This window comes from Gadus morhua, chromosome 21 (assembly GCF_902167405.1).
Source record: "Gadus morhua chromosome 21, gadMor3.0, whole genome shotgun sequence".
Taxonomy (NCBI): domain Eukaryota; kingdom Metazoa; phylum Chordata; class Actinopteri; order Gadiformes; family Gadidae; genus Gadus; species Gadus morhua.
Window position 1 is genome coordinate 1,900,650 of NC_044068.1, and position 13,269 is coordinate 1,913,918.

At 45.5% G+C, this 13,269-nt stretch overlaps 2 protein-coding genes and 9 non-coding genes across 13 annotated transcripts; 9 read left to right on the forward strand and 2 right to left on the reverse strand.

Moving 5' to 3' along the window:
- Positions 1-116: 116 nt before the first annotated feature.
- Positions 117-189, reverse strand: trnav-aac (transfer RNA valine (anticodon AAC)). Its single transcript has one exon. It is a non-coding gene; the product is annotated as a tRNA-Val (tRNA).
- Positions 190-426: 237 nt separating this feature from the next.
- trnav-cac (transfer RNA valine (anticodon CAC)) lies at positions 427-499 on the reverse strand. The gene has a single exon. It is a non-coding gene; the product is annotated as a tRNA-Val (tRNA).
- A 509-nt stretch (positions 500-1,008) lies between these two features.
- Positions 1,009-3,438, forward strand: LOC115534313 (uncharacterized). Of its 3 annotated transcripts, none has more exons than XR_003974306.1 (5): positions 1,009-1,286; positions 1,705-2,422; positions 2,521-2,586; positions 2,672-3,028; positions 3,364-3,438. XR_003974306.1 is itself a non-coding variant. In XM_030345211.1 (5 exons), the coding sequence occupies exons 2-5, from the start codon at positions 1,717-1,719 to the stop codon at positions 3,137-3,139; spliced, it is 1,095 nt and encodes a 364-aa protein (XP_030201071.1). In that variant the 5' UTR covers positions 1,009-1,286; positions 1,705-1,716; the 3' UTR covers positions 3,140-3,355. The 3 variants fall into 3 exon arrangements, 2 of the variants coding, with proteins under 2 accessions (XP_030201071.1, XP_030201072.1); XM_030345211.1 differs by lacking the exon at positions 3,364-3,438 and having other exon boundaries at positions 2,672-2,860; positions 3,006-3,355; XM_030345212.1 differs by lacking the exons at positions 2,521-2,586; positions 3,364-3,438 and having other exon boundaries at positions 2,672-2,860; positions 3,006-3,355.
- An 89-nt stretch (positions 3,439-3,527) lies between these two features.
- LOC115534260 (uncharacterized) lies at positions 3,528-8,360 on the forward strand. The gene is made up of 7 exons (XM_030345116.1): positions 3,528-3,619; positions 3,743-3,811; positions 3,901-3,963; positions 4,070-5,165; positions 5,417-6,479; positions 6,570-6,690; positions 6,819-8,360. The coding sequence occupies exons 4-7, from the start codon at positions 4,168-4,170 to the stop codon at positions 7,871-7,873; spliced, it is 3,237 nt and encodes a 1,078-aa protein (XP_030200976.1). The 5' UTR covers positions 3,528-3,619; positions 3,743-3,811; positions 3,901-3,963; positions 4,070-4,167; the 3' UTR covers positions 7,874-8,360.
- A 756-nt stretch (positions 8,361-9,116) lies between these two features.
- trnav-aac (transfer RNA valine (anticodon AAC)) lies at positions 9,117-9,189 on the forward strand. The gene has a single exon. It is a non-coding gene; the product is annotated as a tRNA-Val (tRNA).
- Positions 9,190-9,721: 532 nt separating this feature from the next.
- Positions 9,722-9,794, forward strand: trnav-aac (transfer RNA valine (anticodon AAC)). The gene has a single exon. It is a non-coding gene; the product is annotated as a tRNA-Val (tRNA).
- A 460-nt stretch (positions 9,795-10,254) lies between these two features.
- trnav-cac (transfer RNA valine (anticodon CAC)) lies at positions 10,255-10,327 on the forward strand. The gene has a single exon. It is a non-coding gene; the product is annotated as a tRNA-Val (tRNA).
- Positions 10,328-10,859: 532 nt separating this feature from the next.
- trnav-aac (transfer RNA valine (anticodon AAC)) lies at positions 10,860-10,932 on the forward strand. The gene has a single exon. It is a non-coding gene; the product is annotated as a tRNA-Val (tRNA).
- Positions 10,933-11,392: 460 nt separating this feature from the next.
- trnav-cac (transfer RNA valine (anticodon CAC)) lies at positions 11,393-11,465 on the forward strand. Its single transcript has one exon. It is a non-coding gene; the product is annotated as a tRNA-Val (tRNA).
- Positions 11,466-11,702: 237 nt separating this feature from the next.
- On the forward strand, positions 11,703-11,775 carry trnav-aac (transfer RNA valine (anticodon AAC)). Its single transcript has one exon. It is a non-coding gene; the product is annotated as a tRNA-Val (tRNA).
- A 424-nt stretch (positions 11,776-12,199) lies between these two features.
- On the forward strand, positions 12,200-12,272 carry trnav-aac (transfer RNA valine (anticodon AAC)). Its single transcript has one exon. It is a non-coding gene; the product is annotated as a tRNA-Val (tRNA).
- The last annotated feature ends 997 nt before the right edge of the window (positions 12,273-13,269 follow it).

The following is a 13,269-nucleotide window of genomic DNA, read 5'->3' on the forward strand; positions in this document are numbered from 1 at the left end:
GGAATGGAGGTTGACACCCAGACACTTCTAAGAACTTCTCACAACTAGAGTTAGAGTTTAACTTTCATAGAGTCTATGCTCTCAACTGCGAGCGCTAAATAAAAAAACTTTGACCATGTTTCCGCCCGGTCTCGAACCGGGGACCTTTCGCGTGTTAGGCGAACGTGATAACCACTACACTACGGAAACCTGATAGATTGAACAAAATCCTAGAAAAAACTGTCATCAGAAGCACCTGCATGAACAGGTTTTCAGCAGAGGTTTAAACACTTAATAATATGACAAGGCTATAGGTTGAAGAGGTGGCGTGGTGACCAGTAGACACTGCTGAAAGTTCTGCTCCAGACAGACTTTTCCCGAATAGCTGCTTGATAGTAAAGCAGGTGAATTTAAACATTCACTTTGTATATTTCAAAAACGTAATACTGTTTCCGCCCGGTTTCGATCCGGGGACCTTTCGCGTGTGAGGCGAACGTGATAACCACTACACTACGGAAACACATACATTGCAGAATCTGGCCACCCGATAGAATCCCGTCATCAACCGTCCAGTCTAGTTCACAACATTTAATGGAACCAGGGTCAGAGTGGTCAGGTGTGAACTTAAGTGGTTATAACATACATATTTGAAACATATTATCGTAAACATCCATTCTCCAATCTGCTACCGCGGGGAACAATGCTAGCAAGCTAGGCTACAATTGTATGGTAGTAACGACAGCGGCCAAAGCCCGCCAAGACATGCTAATGGGCTACGAACCGTCCATTGCACGTTAGACGATCCAGGTGGAAACGGTTACCCCAGAAGTTCATGCTGGAGAGGTGCACGAAGATGGCAATACAGGAATGGATGTTGACACCCGAACACTACTAAGAACTTCTCACAACTAGAGTTAGTGTTTAACTTTCATAAGGTCTATGCTCCCAACAGCGAGCACTCAATACAAAAACTTTGGCATTGTTTCCGCCCGGTCTCGAACCGGGGACCTCCCGCGCGGGGGCCGAGAATAGTCGTCCTTAACTTCCTTAACTTTTCCCATTCATTCTCTATGGTAGTTCTTATCACTACGGATGTAATATTTTTCTGGCCACAAGCGGGATTTTGGTGGCGCTGTTTCCCCCCTCGGCAGAAGTAAGGGGATGATTTATTTTCTGAGTGACAGACAGCATCGAACGTTCTCGGGCGTTGAACGTTCTGGAAGAGTTGACAATTATTTTCATCCGTGGACAAGTTAACTTTTCGCCAGGAGACACCAAGTTAACAACAACAAGTTAGCTTTTCAATTGTAAGTTGGACCTATTGTTTTTAACTCGTAAATTCACTTTTATACGTAACGTTATATGTTACAACAGCTTCTAAATAATATTACTGTGTACACACTGTAAGAGCCATCTGTCAAGTCAGCGTCACACTGAAATATCTCTATCTATATATATATAAATACAAATACCCCTCATTAATCGATACTCTCTGACTACTATCTGAAGGGGGATTAGTATTGTCTCAGTTAAGTTAAGTTAATTTACGTGGGTTAAACCCACTAGACTCATTACAAATGCTCATTAATTTTGATATGAATAATGCTGTTAATATAACAGTATTATTATATAGCTTTAATTATTACTACATTACAATATAACTTATACTAGCTACTCTTACTGTATAATCATATACAACTATGTAATATGCATTATTTTTTGCAGTGAAAAGAAATCATGAATCCCGTCAGCTTCTTCCCCGGAAAGATGACGGTGACATTTAGGAGGGGACCATCGGGTCATCTGCGGCAGGACCCATCCTCTGAGGCCATGAGGATAAAACATAATCCTGGGCTTCAGGTCAATAGTCCCGCTGAGAAACCTGAGCTAGTGAAGACCAGCGCTCGCACTGTGGTCATCCAGCGAGGAGGGGATGTGTCGGACCGACAGGAGGTGATGGGAGAGTACCTGCTGCAGTTTGGCAAGTACCAGGGAAAATCGTTCAAGTGGCTCCTCGAGAACGATGTTGGCTACACCATCTACCTGATGAAAAAGGTAGACGATGAGGAGAGAGCCGGGACCTTCAACCCACAGGGACACAGTAAGGACAGCCTGCTGTCTTTTCTGGACTATGCCAGGAGCTTCCAGGAAATACAGGACCTGAGGAACTACCTGATCTCCAGGAACCCTGCTGAACCTGTGGCGTCAGAGGGGGACAATATTGTCGGCTTTGGTCGCAGGGCCAAAACCACCTGGAGGCAGATCTGGGAGAGCAGGGCGGATGGTTATGCTGCCTACATCTCACGCCAAAAGTGCATCAAAAACAGCAAGATGTACAACCTGCAGCAGTACATCCTCAAGCAGGAAAGGGCTGAATCCTGTCCAACACCTGCAGAAGGCTCCACTACATCTACTGCCTCCATCCCAACATCAGGCACTCTAGGTCAGTTCACAACAATATTCAAATACTGACTTCATGATCTTTGAATGTACCTAAAACACAATGAATGTTTTGTTTAATCTCCTGTCAAACACCTGCAGAAGGCTCCACCACATCTACTGCCTCCACCACATCTACTGCCTCCACCCCAACAGCAGGCACTCTAGGTCAGTTCACAACAATATTCAAATACTGACTTCATGATCTTTGAATGTACCTAAAACACAATGAATGTTTTGTTTAATCTCCTAGTGATGGAGGAGGACGAGGAACTGGAGAGACAGATGTTGAACCTGTCTCCATCTTTATTTGACACCGGAGTAAGCAGGTGGATCATCAAGGGTGAAACCGTAACTCTTCCGGTACTTGATCAAATGTCCCCGGTGCTTTCAGGCCCACCAGCAGCAGTCCAGGGAAGAGCAGCTGTGGATCCAACGAAAGGTTTTTCTTCATCAGTGCGGACGGAGGATTCTGTTTACAACAGAATTCACCTGCCGTTACTATTTTTTGTCAACTAGTTTGTTATTTTGGCCGTGTTCTGGTCTGTACTGATGTTTGTGTTCTCTTGCTCTCCAACTAACCAAAGGAATTAACATGCCGTCGAAGATGGTAAGTGTTTTGTGTTATATGCATGCTTCATTTAAGCTGTCGTTCAAGGATTTGGCGTGTGAAATACCACAGAGGCTTAGATACAGGTTCACATGCCACATCTTTGATTGACCAGTGATATTCTTACTATATACTTATATTGCTTCTGTGCTTTACCTGTTCTCAGATGCTTAAACGATTTGTGTTATTACATTTCAAATACACAACAATTCAAAATTGAATGAAAAATGTTTAGTCTGTGCTACCAGTTAGCTGCAAAGACAACAGGTAAAGTCAGATTGCAAAGCATAAGAAACTTAAATGTGTGAGGAAAATGACACTGATTGTTTTTACAGCTCACAGGACGAAGCCACCAGCTACTGCTGCTAGACCTGCAGAACCGGATGACCCCACTGTGACTGCTGCGAAAGGTTATTATATTTGTTTCCTTCCCACTTCATCCTGGATGTCATTCAGATTGCATGACATTTATATGTTTTCCTTTTAATCCCATAGCCACAGCGAAGGCCCTGTTGCCGGTCCCTGCCCAGCTGCTCGCCATTGCCCCAGAGCTCGGGATAAGAGAGCAGGAGCCCGATGTGTTGAAACAAAGTATGACAGTAGTGCTCTTATACCTCCAGTGTATCTCACATAAATATCAGTTTCATTCTAATTAATCACATTTTCATTCATTTATATATAGTGCTCATGTTTTGTTACAACTTTTTTCCAAAGCACACAGAAAGGCAGTCTCCCGCATTCCTTTGGAGTCTGGAATAAGAGCAGGTCCATCTCTTCCTAAAAGTAAATGTTTTATTTTCTTAAATGCTCTGAGAAATTATATCTTAAGCACATGTTGCCAACACTTTCCTGTTTGTATCTCACCATCCTAGATACATCATCCCTACGGAGTATTGCCCCTGTGGAAGCACAGGGAGACACTGTCCATGATGAAGGTAAGAATTCTTAACACTAGTTTAACCATGTCATTGATATAGAGCTCGATTTTATTTCCTTGTACTCTGAATATACTGTAGTGTTTTATATGTTTGTGTTTTACAGCTCCAACATGTCCTGCGCCTCCTGTCAGGCAGCCAGCAGCCCCAGGCTACAATCAGGATGTTGCACAGTGGAACTGCTCCCATCAGCAGCAGATCTGGATGAAGACTGAGTTTGAGACATTGGGTCTGTGGCCAGGGTCACGTCCAGTACGTCACCCAATGAACATGATTACCCTGTGGCGCTATCCACCTCAGCCTGAGCTCATAGACAATATTGCTGCACTGCCTTCGCCCAAATATTTTCAGCTCCACCCATTCTTCATTTGGAAGCCGGAGCATGCAATCATGGAGAGGGTGAGGAACAATTTTGTCCTGCCCTGCCTTCATGGTTGTCCCAACCCTCAGGTAGCTTCTTCTGGTGTTGGACGGCCCAGAGTGATCATCGGCACCAGTGGTCAGTACTATCTCTTTGCTTCACGGCTCACCTGTAAAGCCTGTAAGAGGTACTGGCATGCTGACAAACCCCAATGGCTGGAGATGTTGCCAAAGCGCTTCAATAACATTGTGCCAGCCTTCCTGACGCACAAAAAAGCCATCTGCAAATCGGTGATGGATGAGCTGAGACGCAGTGGCAGATCACCGGAGGACATGACCAAGCAGCTGACAGAGGCGGTCCATCTTAAGTATGAGCGAGCTCATCTGGCCTACCTGCTGAGTGTGCAGAACATCAGGGATGCTGAGGAAGGAGCCTACGGCCAGAAGACCATCACTGGGCACCTCAGACAGGCAGACACTCCAGCTTCATTCGGGGGATATTCAGATGCTGATGGCTGGCGGGGAGTGTCTCTTTCTTCGCACTACCTGGTCAACTGCCAGGTCCAGGAGTATCAGAGGCAGGAGCAGCTCCTCACACTACTGCTGCAGGGGACCTTTGGACGGGCACTGAGGTCGGATCACACTCGGAAAGTGGCGAGGAAGGTCGTGCTGTCGTCTGGCACCATGTCTTCCTACGCCATCATGAATGAGAACTGGATGATCCTGAGCTGGGTGATGCTGCAGTCAGAGTGTGATCGGTCCCTTCATCTGGTGTATCAGGGACTGGCTCAACGCTACACTGCAGCTGGAGTGGAGAAGGCATGCTGCCACTGGGTGGACAGGTATAAAGTGTTTATGTTTAAAAATGTACTAGACTTACACACGTTTGTTTGATTTCACCCATTTATTCCATTTTGCACAGTTTATTGTGTCATCTGACTAATCTGAGATACAAATATAAAGAAATGGAATTAAAAAATAGAATAGAAAGATATCGTTTTTTTAATATTGTAAATAGATGAATAGTCTAATAGTATTTCACCCAAAAATATATTTTTTTCGACTGCAATAAAATGTGTTTTTAATGTTTTAGGGACTGCTGTGCTGCCTTCAAGGTCCTGGACACCAGAGCTCAGGAGCACCTGTCATGGGACTGCTGGAAGACCACAGAGGCTATAGTCACAGAGGCCACCTCTGGAAACCTCGCCAACACAAGTGCCGCAAGGAACAAGTTTAATGTAGACATTAGCATCAAGTTAGACTTGTTTCATTGTATGCGCCGGCTTACCAGAGAGTGTGTGTCAGAGCATCATCCTCTGTACAGCTCCTTCTGCCAGTTCCTCTCTGCAGCCTTTCTCGTTGTGGACCAGGGGGATCTCGAGAGGCTGAAGGACGCTTACACCTTCTGTGGAATCTCTCCTGCCAATCCAACCAAGCAGCACATGAGAGATCACTGCAGGACACAGGTGCCACAGCCCAGAGAACTGCTGCAGAGAGTGGAAGACGTCCTCCATCACTTCCACCTGGCAAAGGACATGAATGATGTGCTCCTCTATAAGGCCTCCATGTTCAAGGTGTGGAGGATTCAGCGGATACACATCTTAAGAGGCTGCTTGAGCGACCCTGAGGTGGAGGAGGGGATCCTCTACAGATACGGTGGCACCTTGCAGCTTAATTACACCAAGGGCGAAGGAGCGGCTGTACCTGTTTGGATCCCTGTTAGAGGCACGTCTCAGCAGGAGGGCTTCCACTGTCACCAGGCCCAGTGGGTGACTGGCAACCGGGTGTCCACTGAGCTCTTCCAGGCCCAGGCCATGACTGGAGTGGTGCGCTGGAACTTTCAGAGGCTTGTGGACCTGAAGCAGCCTGGTGTGGAGCTGCCAGCTGTGTTTGACCCCCTGCTCATTTGGGAACTGAACGCAGCCTGTCAAAGGGTGACAGGGGTGCGAAAATACCCAGCTCTGCACATCTCAAACAGGGACACAGGGGAGAGATTCGGGCTGCAGTACGTGGAGCCAGGCTGTCGTCCTGTGGTTTTAAACTGGGACAAACACAGGACACAGCACAACACCTCTGCTGCTGTAACCGTGGCAACACAGCTGCACTCCTCTGCCCTGGATGAAGTGCAGGACATTGTTGCGGGCACAGACTCTCAGGTAATCCAGATGAATCACACACTGTCAATTTCCAACCCACTGACAGAATGACTGACTGACTCAATCATTACATTTGATGCTGTATTTCAGGAGACCAGTGATGGCACTGTCCAGGACAACCCAGTGGGAGCAGTGCCGATCCTCAGTTTCCAGCCACCTATGCCAGCATCTGCCACAGCCAAAGAAGAGCCTCACCCTTTGATGGATACAGGTTACCCACCTACCATTCCTCATGCACAACAGTTAACTGTTAAAAACAACTTCACACATGGCTACTGTATACAATTAGCTTGTAATAATAATATAAACAATATAATAAACATATGCTTTATTCCTTAGACCTGCGAGGGGTAGCGCCACTGCCCATATCCTCCTCTCCTCGAGCCGCCCGCACTGGACCCATTAAGACGGGAGGCCTGGTTCAAGTCCTGGACCACGGCCGGTGGACGGCCCCCATGAGAGCAGCCATCGATGGGCTTCTGGCTAAACATCATGGAGCCAAAGCTCTTCTGAAGAGGGTGGATGCGGAATATGCTGCCATGGTGCAGAGGGCGTGCACGGATCCCAACAGCCTCCTTCATCCGACCACAGGCCAGCATATCTCCAGATATGTCAAGCATCTGGCCAAGCTGAAAAACACCAGCTCCTCTCTCAACACCAGCCCAGAGAAGGTTTTAGAGACTCAGCAGCTGTGGCAGAGTTTGACCACAGGCAGCAAAACAGTGTGTGTACCCGTCACAGCCCTGCCTCCTGCGACCGTCAACCCTCCAGCTGTGGCTCCCCCCCCGGAGGAGTCACTGAGCCGGGCCACAGTGGAGAAGATCGTGTCAGAGATCCTCCAGAAACAGCAGCAACAACCAAGGCAGGAGAGAAAGGTGCCCAGAAACTGTTTGTCCTGTGGTCAGCCAAAGTCCAGGTACCTTGGCGATGGATCCACTGTTCACTTTTTTTTTCAGTCCCCTGAGGTGAAGTACTTTTACTGCTCCGAACGGGTCTTTAAAATGTATAGAGAGGAAGGCCTCAAAGACCCCAGGATGTCTTTTGTGGACTTTGCTGCCTCCCCCTTTTTTGCCAGGGAGCTTGAGGCTGTAAAAGAGAGGAGTGCAGCGTGGAAGAAGGTGGCAGAGGAGAGGACAAAGCGAAAGTCTGCAGTGCAGCTTCCAACAGGTCGCCTGTGCAGATTCTGTCACCAACCACTAAAGCAGGGTCCTGTCAGCCCTCATGTCCATGCCTGTTTCCCTGACATCCCAGGGAAATACATATACTGCCCCTCCAGAGTGTTGTCCCTTTACAAGGACAAGGGCATGGTCAAGGAGATGACCTGGATGGAGTTCCAGCAGTCAGACTTTTTTGAGGCAGAAAGGGTCCGATGGGTTTCAGAGAAGAGGAGTTGAGGAGGACTAATAGTCCTCTTTTCTGAAATGAAATGATTAGACCTTGACTAATCATTTCATAATATCATATATGTTTACACTTTCTATTAAATATATTCTGTACATTTGTATTGTTCCTTTGCTTATATATTATCTCAGTTTGGACTTTGGGTGTTTAATAACTAATAGTCCACTTTTCTATAATATTGTATATGTTTACACTTTTTTGTAAATATATTCTGTACATTTGAATTGTTCCTTTGCTTACATATTATCTTGATTTATCTTCAATATCAGTTTGGACTTTGGGTGTTTAATAACTAATAGTCCTCTTTTCTATAATATTGTATATGTTTACACTTTTTAGTAAATATGTTCTGTACATTTGCATTGTTCCTTTGCTTGCATGTTAACTTTATTTATCTTCAATGTCAGTTTGGATTTTGGGTGTTTAATTATTCAGCTCGTGTTCATGTAGAATTAAATATGACACTTTCATCGAAGGGCAGCAACTTGTTTCTGGATTATTTGCTTCGTGGAGCATATTGTGCCTTTCATGCATCATTTATATAATATAAATATTTTTAATGATGAATTGTTTTTATTATCATTAAGTTCAATTCAAACGTTTCAAGAAACAGTAAGTAAAAGTAGGATTATTATTTATCCTTTAATAACAAGGTCTTATTATCATATTATCGTCAAAGATTAATTATTTCCACATGTCCAAAAAGTGATTAAAATTCACATAGGCCTACAAAGTTGAAAATAGTTGAAAAGGAATTGTTTCGGATCATCTACACATGCTGTAGAAAGAATATAAGAGTGTTCTAAATCAAATAAGAGTTTGGTGTGTTTGGCTAACGTGGGATTCGAACCACCTCCTCTGGGAGACGCTCCTGCTCGACAAAGAGTTCTTCTACCGATCCGCGGCATTTTCTTCCTCGCTTCTGATTGGCTAGTAAGCGTTCTACGGCTATACGCGGCTGGCCCCCGCGGGTCCCCGGTTCGAAACCGGGCGGAAACAGTATTACATTTTTGAAATATACAAAGTGAATGTTTAAATTCACCTGCTTTACTATCAAGCAGCTATTCGGGAAAAGTCTGTCTGGAGCAGAACTTTCAGCAGTGTCTACTGGTCACCACGCCACCTCTTCAACCTATAGCCTTGTCATTTTATTAAGTGTTTAAACCTCTGCTGAAAACCTGTTCATGCAGGTGCTTCTGATGACAGTTTTTTCTAGGATTTTGTTCAATCTATCAGGTTTCCGTAGTGTAGTGGTTATCACGTTCGCCTAACACGCGAAAGGTCCCCGGTTCGAGACCGGGCGGAAACATGGTCAAAGTTTTTTTATTTAGCGCTCGCAGTTGAGAGCATAGACTCTATGAAAGTTAAACTCTAACTCTAGTTGTGAGAAGTTCTTAGAAGTGTCTGGGTGTCAACCTCCATTCCTGTATTGCCTAGCGTTCCTGAGGTGTGTGTGGGTGTCAAACTCCTTTCGTGTATAGCCTACCGTTCCTGAGTCTTCTTCGTGCACCCCTCCAGCATGGACTTCTGGGGTAACTGCTTTATTATCGGGCAGCTATTCGGGAATAGTCTGTCGGGAATAGTCTGTCTGGAACAGAACCTTCAGCAGTGTCTACTGGTCACCACGCCACCTCTTCAACCGATAGCCTCGTCATACAGCATTGTTCCCCGCGGTAGCAGATGGGCGAATGGATCTTTAGGATAATATGTTTCAAATATGTATGTTATAACCACTTACATTCACACCTGACCACTCTGACCCTGGTTCCATTAAATGTTGTGAACTGGACTGGACGGTTGATGACGGGATTCTGTTGGGTTGCCAGTTTCAGCTTGGATGTGTTTCCGTAGTGTAGTGGTTATCACGTTCGCCTAACACGCGAAAGGTCCCCGGTTCGAGACCGGGCGGAAACAATGCCAAAGTTTTTGTATTGAGTGCTCGCTGTTGGGAGCATAGACCGTATGAAAGTTAAACACTAACTCTAGTTGTGAGAAGTTCTTAGTAGTGTTCGGGTGTCAACATCCATTCCTGTATTGCCATCTTCGTGCACCTCTCCAGCATGAACTTCTGGGGTAACCGTTTCCACCTGGATCGTCTAACGTGCAATGGACGGTTCGTAGCCCATTAGCATGTCTTGGCGGGCTTTGGCCGCTGTCGTTACTACCATACAATTGTAGCCTAGCTTGCTAGCATTGTTCCCCGCGGTAGCAGATTGGAGAATGGATGTTTACGATAATATGTTTCAAATATGTATGTTATAACCACTTACATTCACACCTGACCACTCTGACCCTGGTTCCATTAAATGTTGTGAACTAGACTGGACGGTTGATGACGGGATTCTATAGGGTGGCCAGATTCTGCAATGTATGTGTTTCCGTAGTGTAGTGGTTATCACGTTCGCCTCACACGCGAAAGGTCCCCGGTTCGAGACCGGGCGGAAACATGGTCAAAGTTTTTTTATTTAGCGCTCGCAGTTGAGAGCATAGACTCTATGAAAGTTAAACTCTAACTCTAGTTGTGAGAAGTTCTTAGAAGTGTCTGGGTGTCAACCTCCATTCCTGTATTGCCTAGCGTTCCTGAGGTGTGTGTGGGTGTCAAACTCCTTTCGTGTATAGCCTACCGTTCCTGAGTCTTCTTCGTGCACCCCTCCAGCATGGACTTCTGGGGTAACTGCTTTATTATCGGGCAGCTATTCGGGAATAGTCTGTCGGGAATAGTCTGTCTGGAACAGAACCTTCAGCAGTGTCTACTGGTCACCACGCCACCTCTTCAACCGATAGCCTCGTCATACAGCATTGTTCCCCGCGGTAGCAGATGGGCGAATGGATCTTTAGGATAATATGTTTCAAATATGTATGTTATAACCACTTACATTCACACCTGACCACTCTGACCCTGGTTCCATTAAATGTTGTGAACTGGACTGGACGGTTGATGACGGGATTCTGTTGGGTTGCCAGTTTCAGCTTGGATGTGTTTCCGTAGTGTAGTGGTTATCACGTTCGCCTAACACGCGAAAGGTCCCCGGTTCGAGACCGGGCGGAAACAATGCCAAAGTTTTTGTATTGAGTGCTCGCTGTTGGGAGCATAGACCTTATGAAAGTTAAACACTAACTCTAGTTGTGAGAAGTTCTTAGTAGTGTTCGGGTGTCAACATCCATTCCTGTATTGCCATCTTCGTGCACCTCTCCAGCATGAACTTCTGGGGTAACCGTTTCCACCTGGATCGTCTAACGTGCAATGGACGGTTCGTAGCCCATTAGCATGTCTTGGCGGGCTTTGGCCGCTGTCGTTACTACCATACAATTGTAGCCTAGCTTGCTAGCATTGTTCCCCGCGGTAGCAGATTGGAGAATGGATGTTTACGATAATATGTTTCAAATATGTATGTTATAACCACTTAAGTTCACACCTGACCACTCTGACCCTGGTTCCATTAAATGTTGTGAACTAGACTGGACGGTTGATGACGGGATTCTATCGGGTGGCCAGATTCTGCAATGTATGTGTTTCCGTAGTGTAGTGGTTATCACGTTCGCCTCACACGCGAAAGGTCCCCGGTTCGAAACCGGGCGGAAACAGTATTACGTTTTTGAAATATACAAAGTGAATGTTTAAATTCACCTGCTTTACTATCAAGCAGCTATTCGGGAAAAGTCTGTCTGGAGCAGAACTTTCAGCAGTGTCTACTGGTCACCACGCCACCTCTTCAACCTATAGCCTTGTCATATTATTAAGTGTTTAAACCTCTGCTGAAAACCTGTTCATGCAGGTGCTTCTGATGACAGTTTTTTCTAGGATTTTGTTCAATCTATCAGGTTTCCGTAGTGTAGTGGTTATCACGTTCGCCTAACACGCGAAAGGTCCCCGGTTCGAGACCGGGCGGAAACATGGTCAAAGTTTTTTTATTTAGCGCTCGCAGTTGAGAGCATAGACTCTATGAAAGTTAAACTCTAACTCTAGTTGTGAGAAGTTCTTAGAAGTGTCTGGGTGTCAACCTCCATTCCTGTATTGCCTAGCGTTCCTGAGGTGTGTGTGGGTGTCAAACTCCTTTCGTGTATAGCCTACCGTTCCTGAGTCTTCTTCGTGCACCCCTCCAGCATGGACTTCTGGGGTAACTGCTTTATTATCGGGCAGCTATTCGGGAATAGTCTGTCGGGAATAGTCTGTCTGGAACAGAACCTTCAGCAGTGTCTACTGGTCACCACGCCACCTCTTCAACCGATATCCTCGTCATATTATTAAGTGTTTAAACCTTCGCTGAAAACCTTTTCATGCGGATCCTGATAATGACAAGATTTGTTCGATCAAACAGGTTTCCGTAGTGTAGTGGTTATCACGTTCGCCTAACACGCGAAAGGTCCCCGGTTCGAGACCGGGCGGAAACATGATCAAAGTTTTTGTATTTAGTGCTCGCAGTTGAGAACATAGACTGTATGAAAGTTAAACTCTAACTCTATTTGTGAGAAGTTCTTAGAAGTGTTGGGGTGTCAACATCCTTTCCTGTATCGCCTAGCGTTCCTGAGGTGTGTGGCTGTCAACCTCCTTTCCTGTATCGCCTAGGGTTCCTGAGTCTTCTTCGTGCACCTGTCCAGCATGGACTTCTGGGGTAACCGTCTCATCCTGGATCGTCTAGAGTGCAATGGACGGTTCGTAGCACTTTAGCATGTCTTGGCGGGCTTTGGCCGCTGTCGTTACGACCATACAATTGAATCCTAACGTGCTAGCATTGTTCCCCGCGGTAGCAGATGGGCGAATGGATCTTTAGGATAATATGTTTCAAATATGTATGTTATAACCACTTACATTCACACCTGACCACTCTGACCCTGGTTCCATTAAATGTTGTGAACTGGACTGGACGGTTGATGACGGGATTCTGTTGGGTTGCCAGTTTCAGCTTGGATGTGTTTCCGTAGTGTAGTGGTTATCACGTTCGCCTAACACGCGGGGGCCAGCCGCGTATAGCCGTAGAACGCTTACTAGCCAATCAGAAGCGAGGAAGAAAATGCCGCGGATCGGTAGAAGAACTCTTTGTCGAGCAGGAGCGTCTCCCAGAGGAGGTGGTTCGAATCCCACGTTAGCCAAACACACCAAACTCTTATTTGATTTAGAACACTCTTATATTCTTTCTACAGCATGTGTAGATGATCCGAAACAATTCCTTTTCAACTATTTTCAACTTTGTAGGCCTATGTGAATTTTAATCACTTTTTGGACATGTGGAAATAATTAATCTTTGACGATAATATGATAATAAGACCTTGTTATTAAAGGATAAATAATAATCCTACTTTTACTTACTGTTTCTTGAAACGTTTGAATTGAACTTAATGATAATAAAAACAATTCATCATTAAAAATATTTATATTATATAAATGATG

Excerpts from the sequence above, each read along its gene's own strand:
- LOC115534313 (XM_030345211.1), top strand. The coding sequence starts at position 1,717 with ATGAATCCCGTCAGCTTCTTCCCCGGAAAGATGACGGTGACATTTAGG. Across the intron at positions 2,587-2,671 it reads CCCAACAGCAGGCACTCTAG|TGATGGAGGAGGACGAGGAA; the intron begins GTCAGTTCACAA and ends TTAATCTCCTAG. Across the intron at positions 2,861-3,005 it reads AGCTGTGGATCCAACGAAAG|GAATTAACATGCCGTCGAAG; the intron begins GTTTTTCTTCAT and ends AACTAACCAAAG.
- LOC115534260 (XM_030345116.1), top strand. The coding sequence starts at position 4,168 with ATGAAGACTGAGTTTGAGACATTGGGTCTGTGGCCAGGGTCACGTCCA. Across the intron at positions 5,166-5,416 it reads TGCTGCCACTGGGTGGACAG|GGACTGCTGTGCTGCCTTCA; the intron begins GTATAAAGTGTT and ends TTAATGTTTTAG. Across the intron at positions 6,691-6,818 it reads TCACCCTTTGATGGATACAG|ACCTGCGAGGGGTAGCGCCA; the intron begins GTTACCCACCTA and ends TTTATTCCTTAG.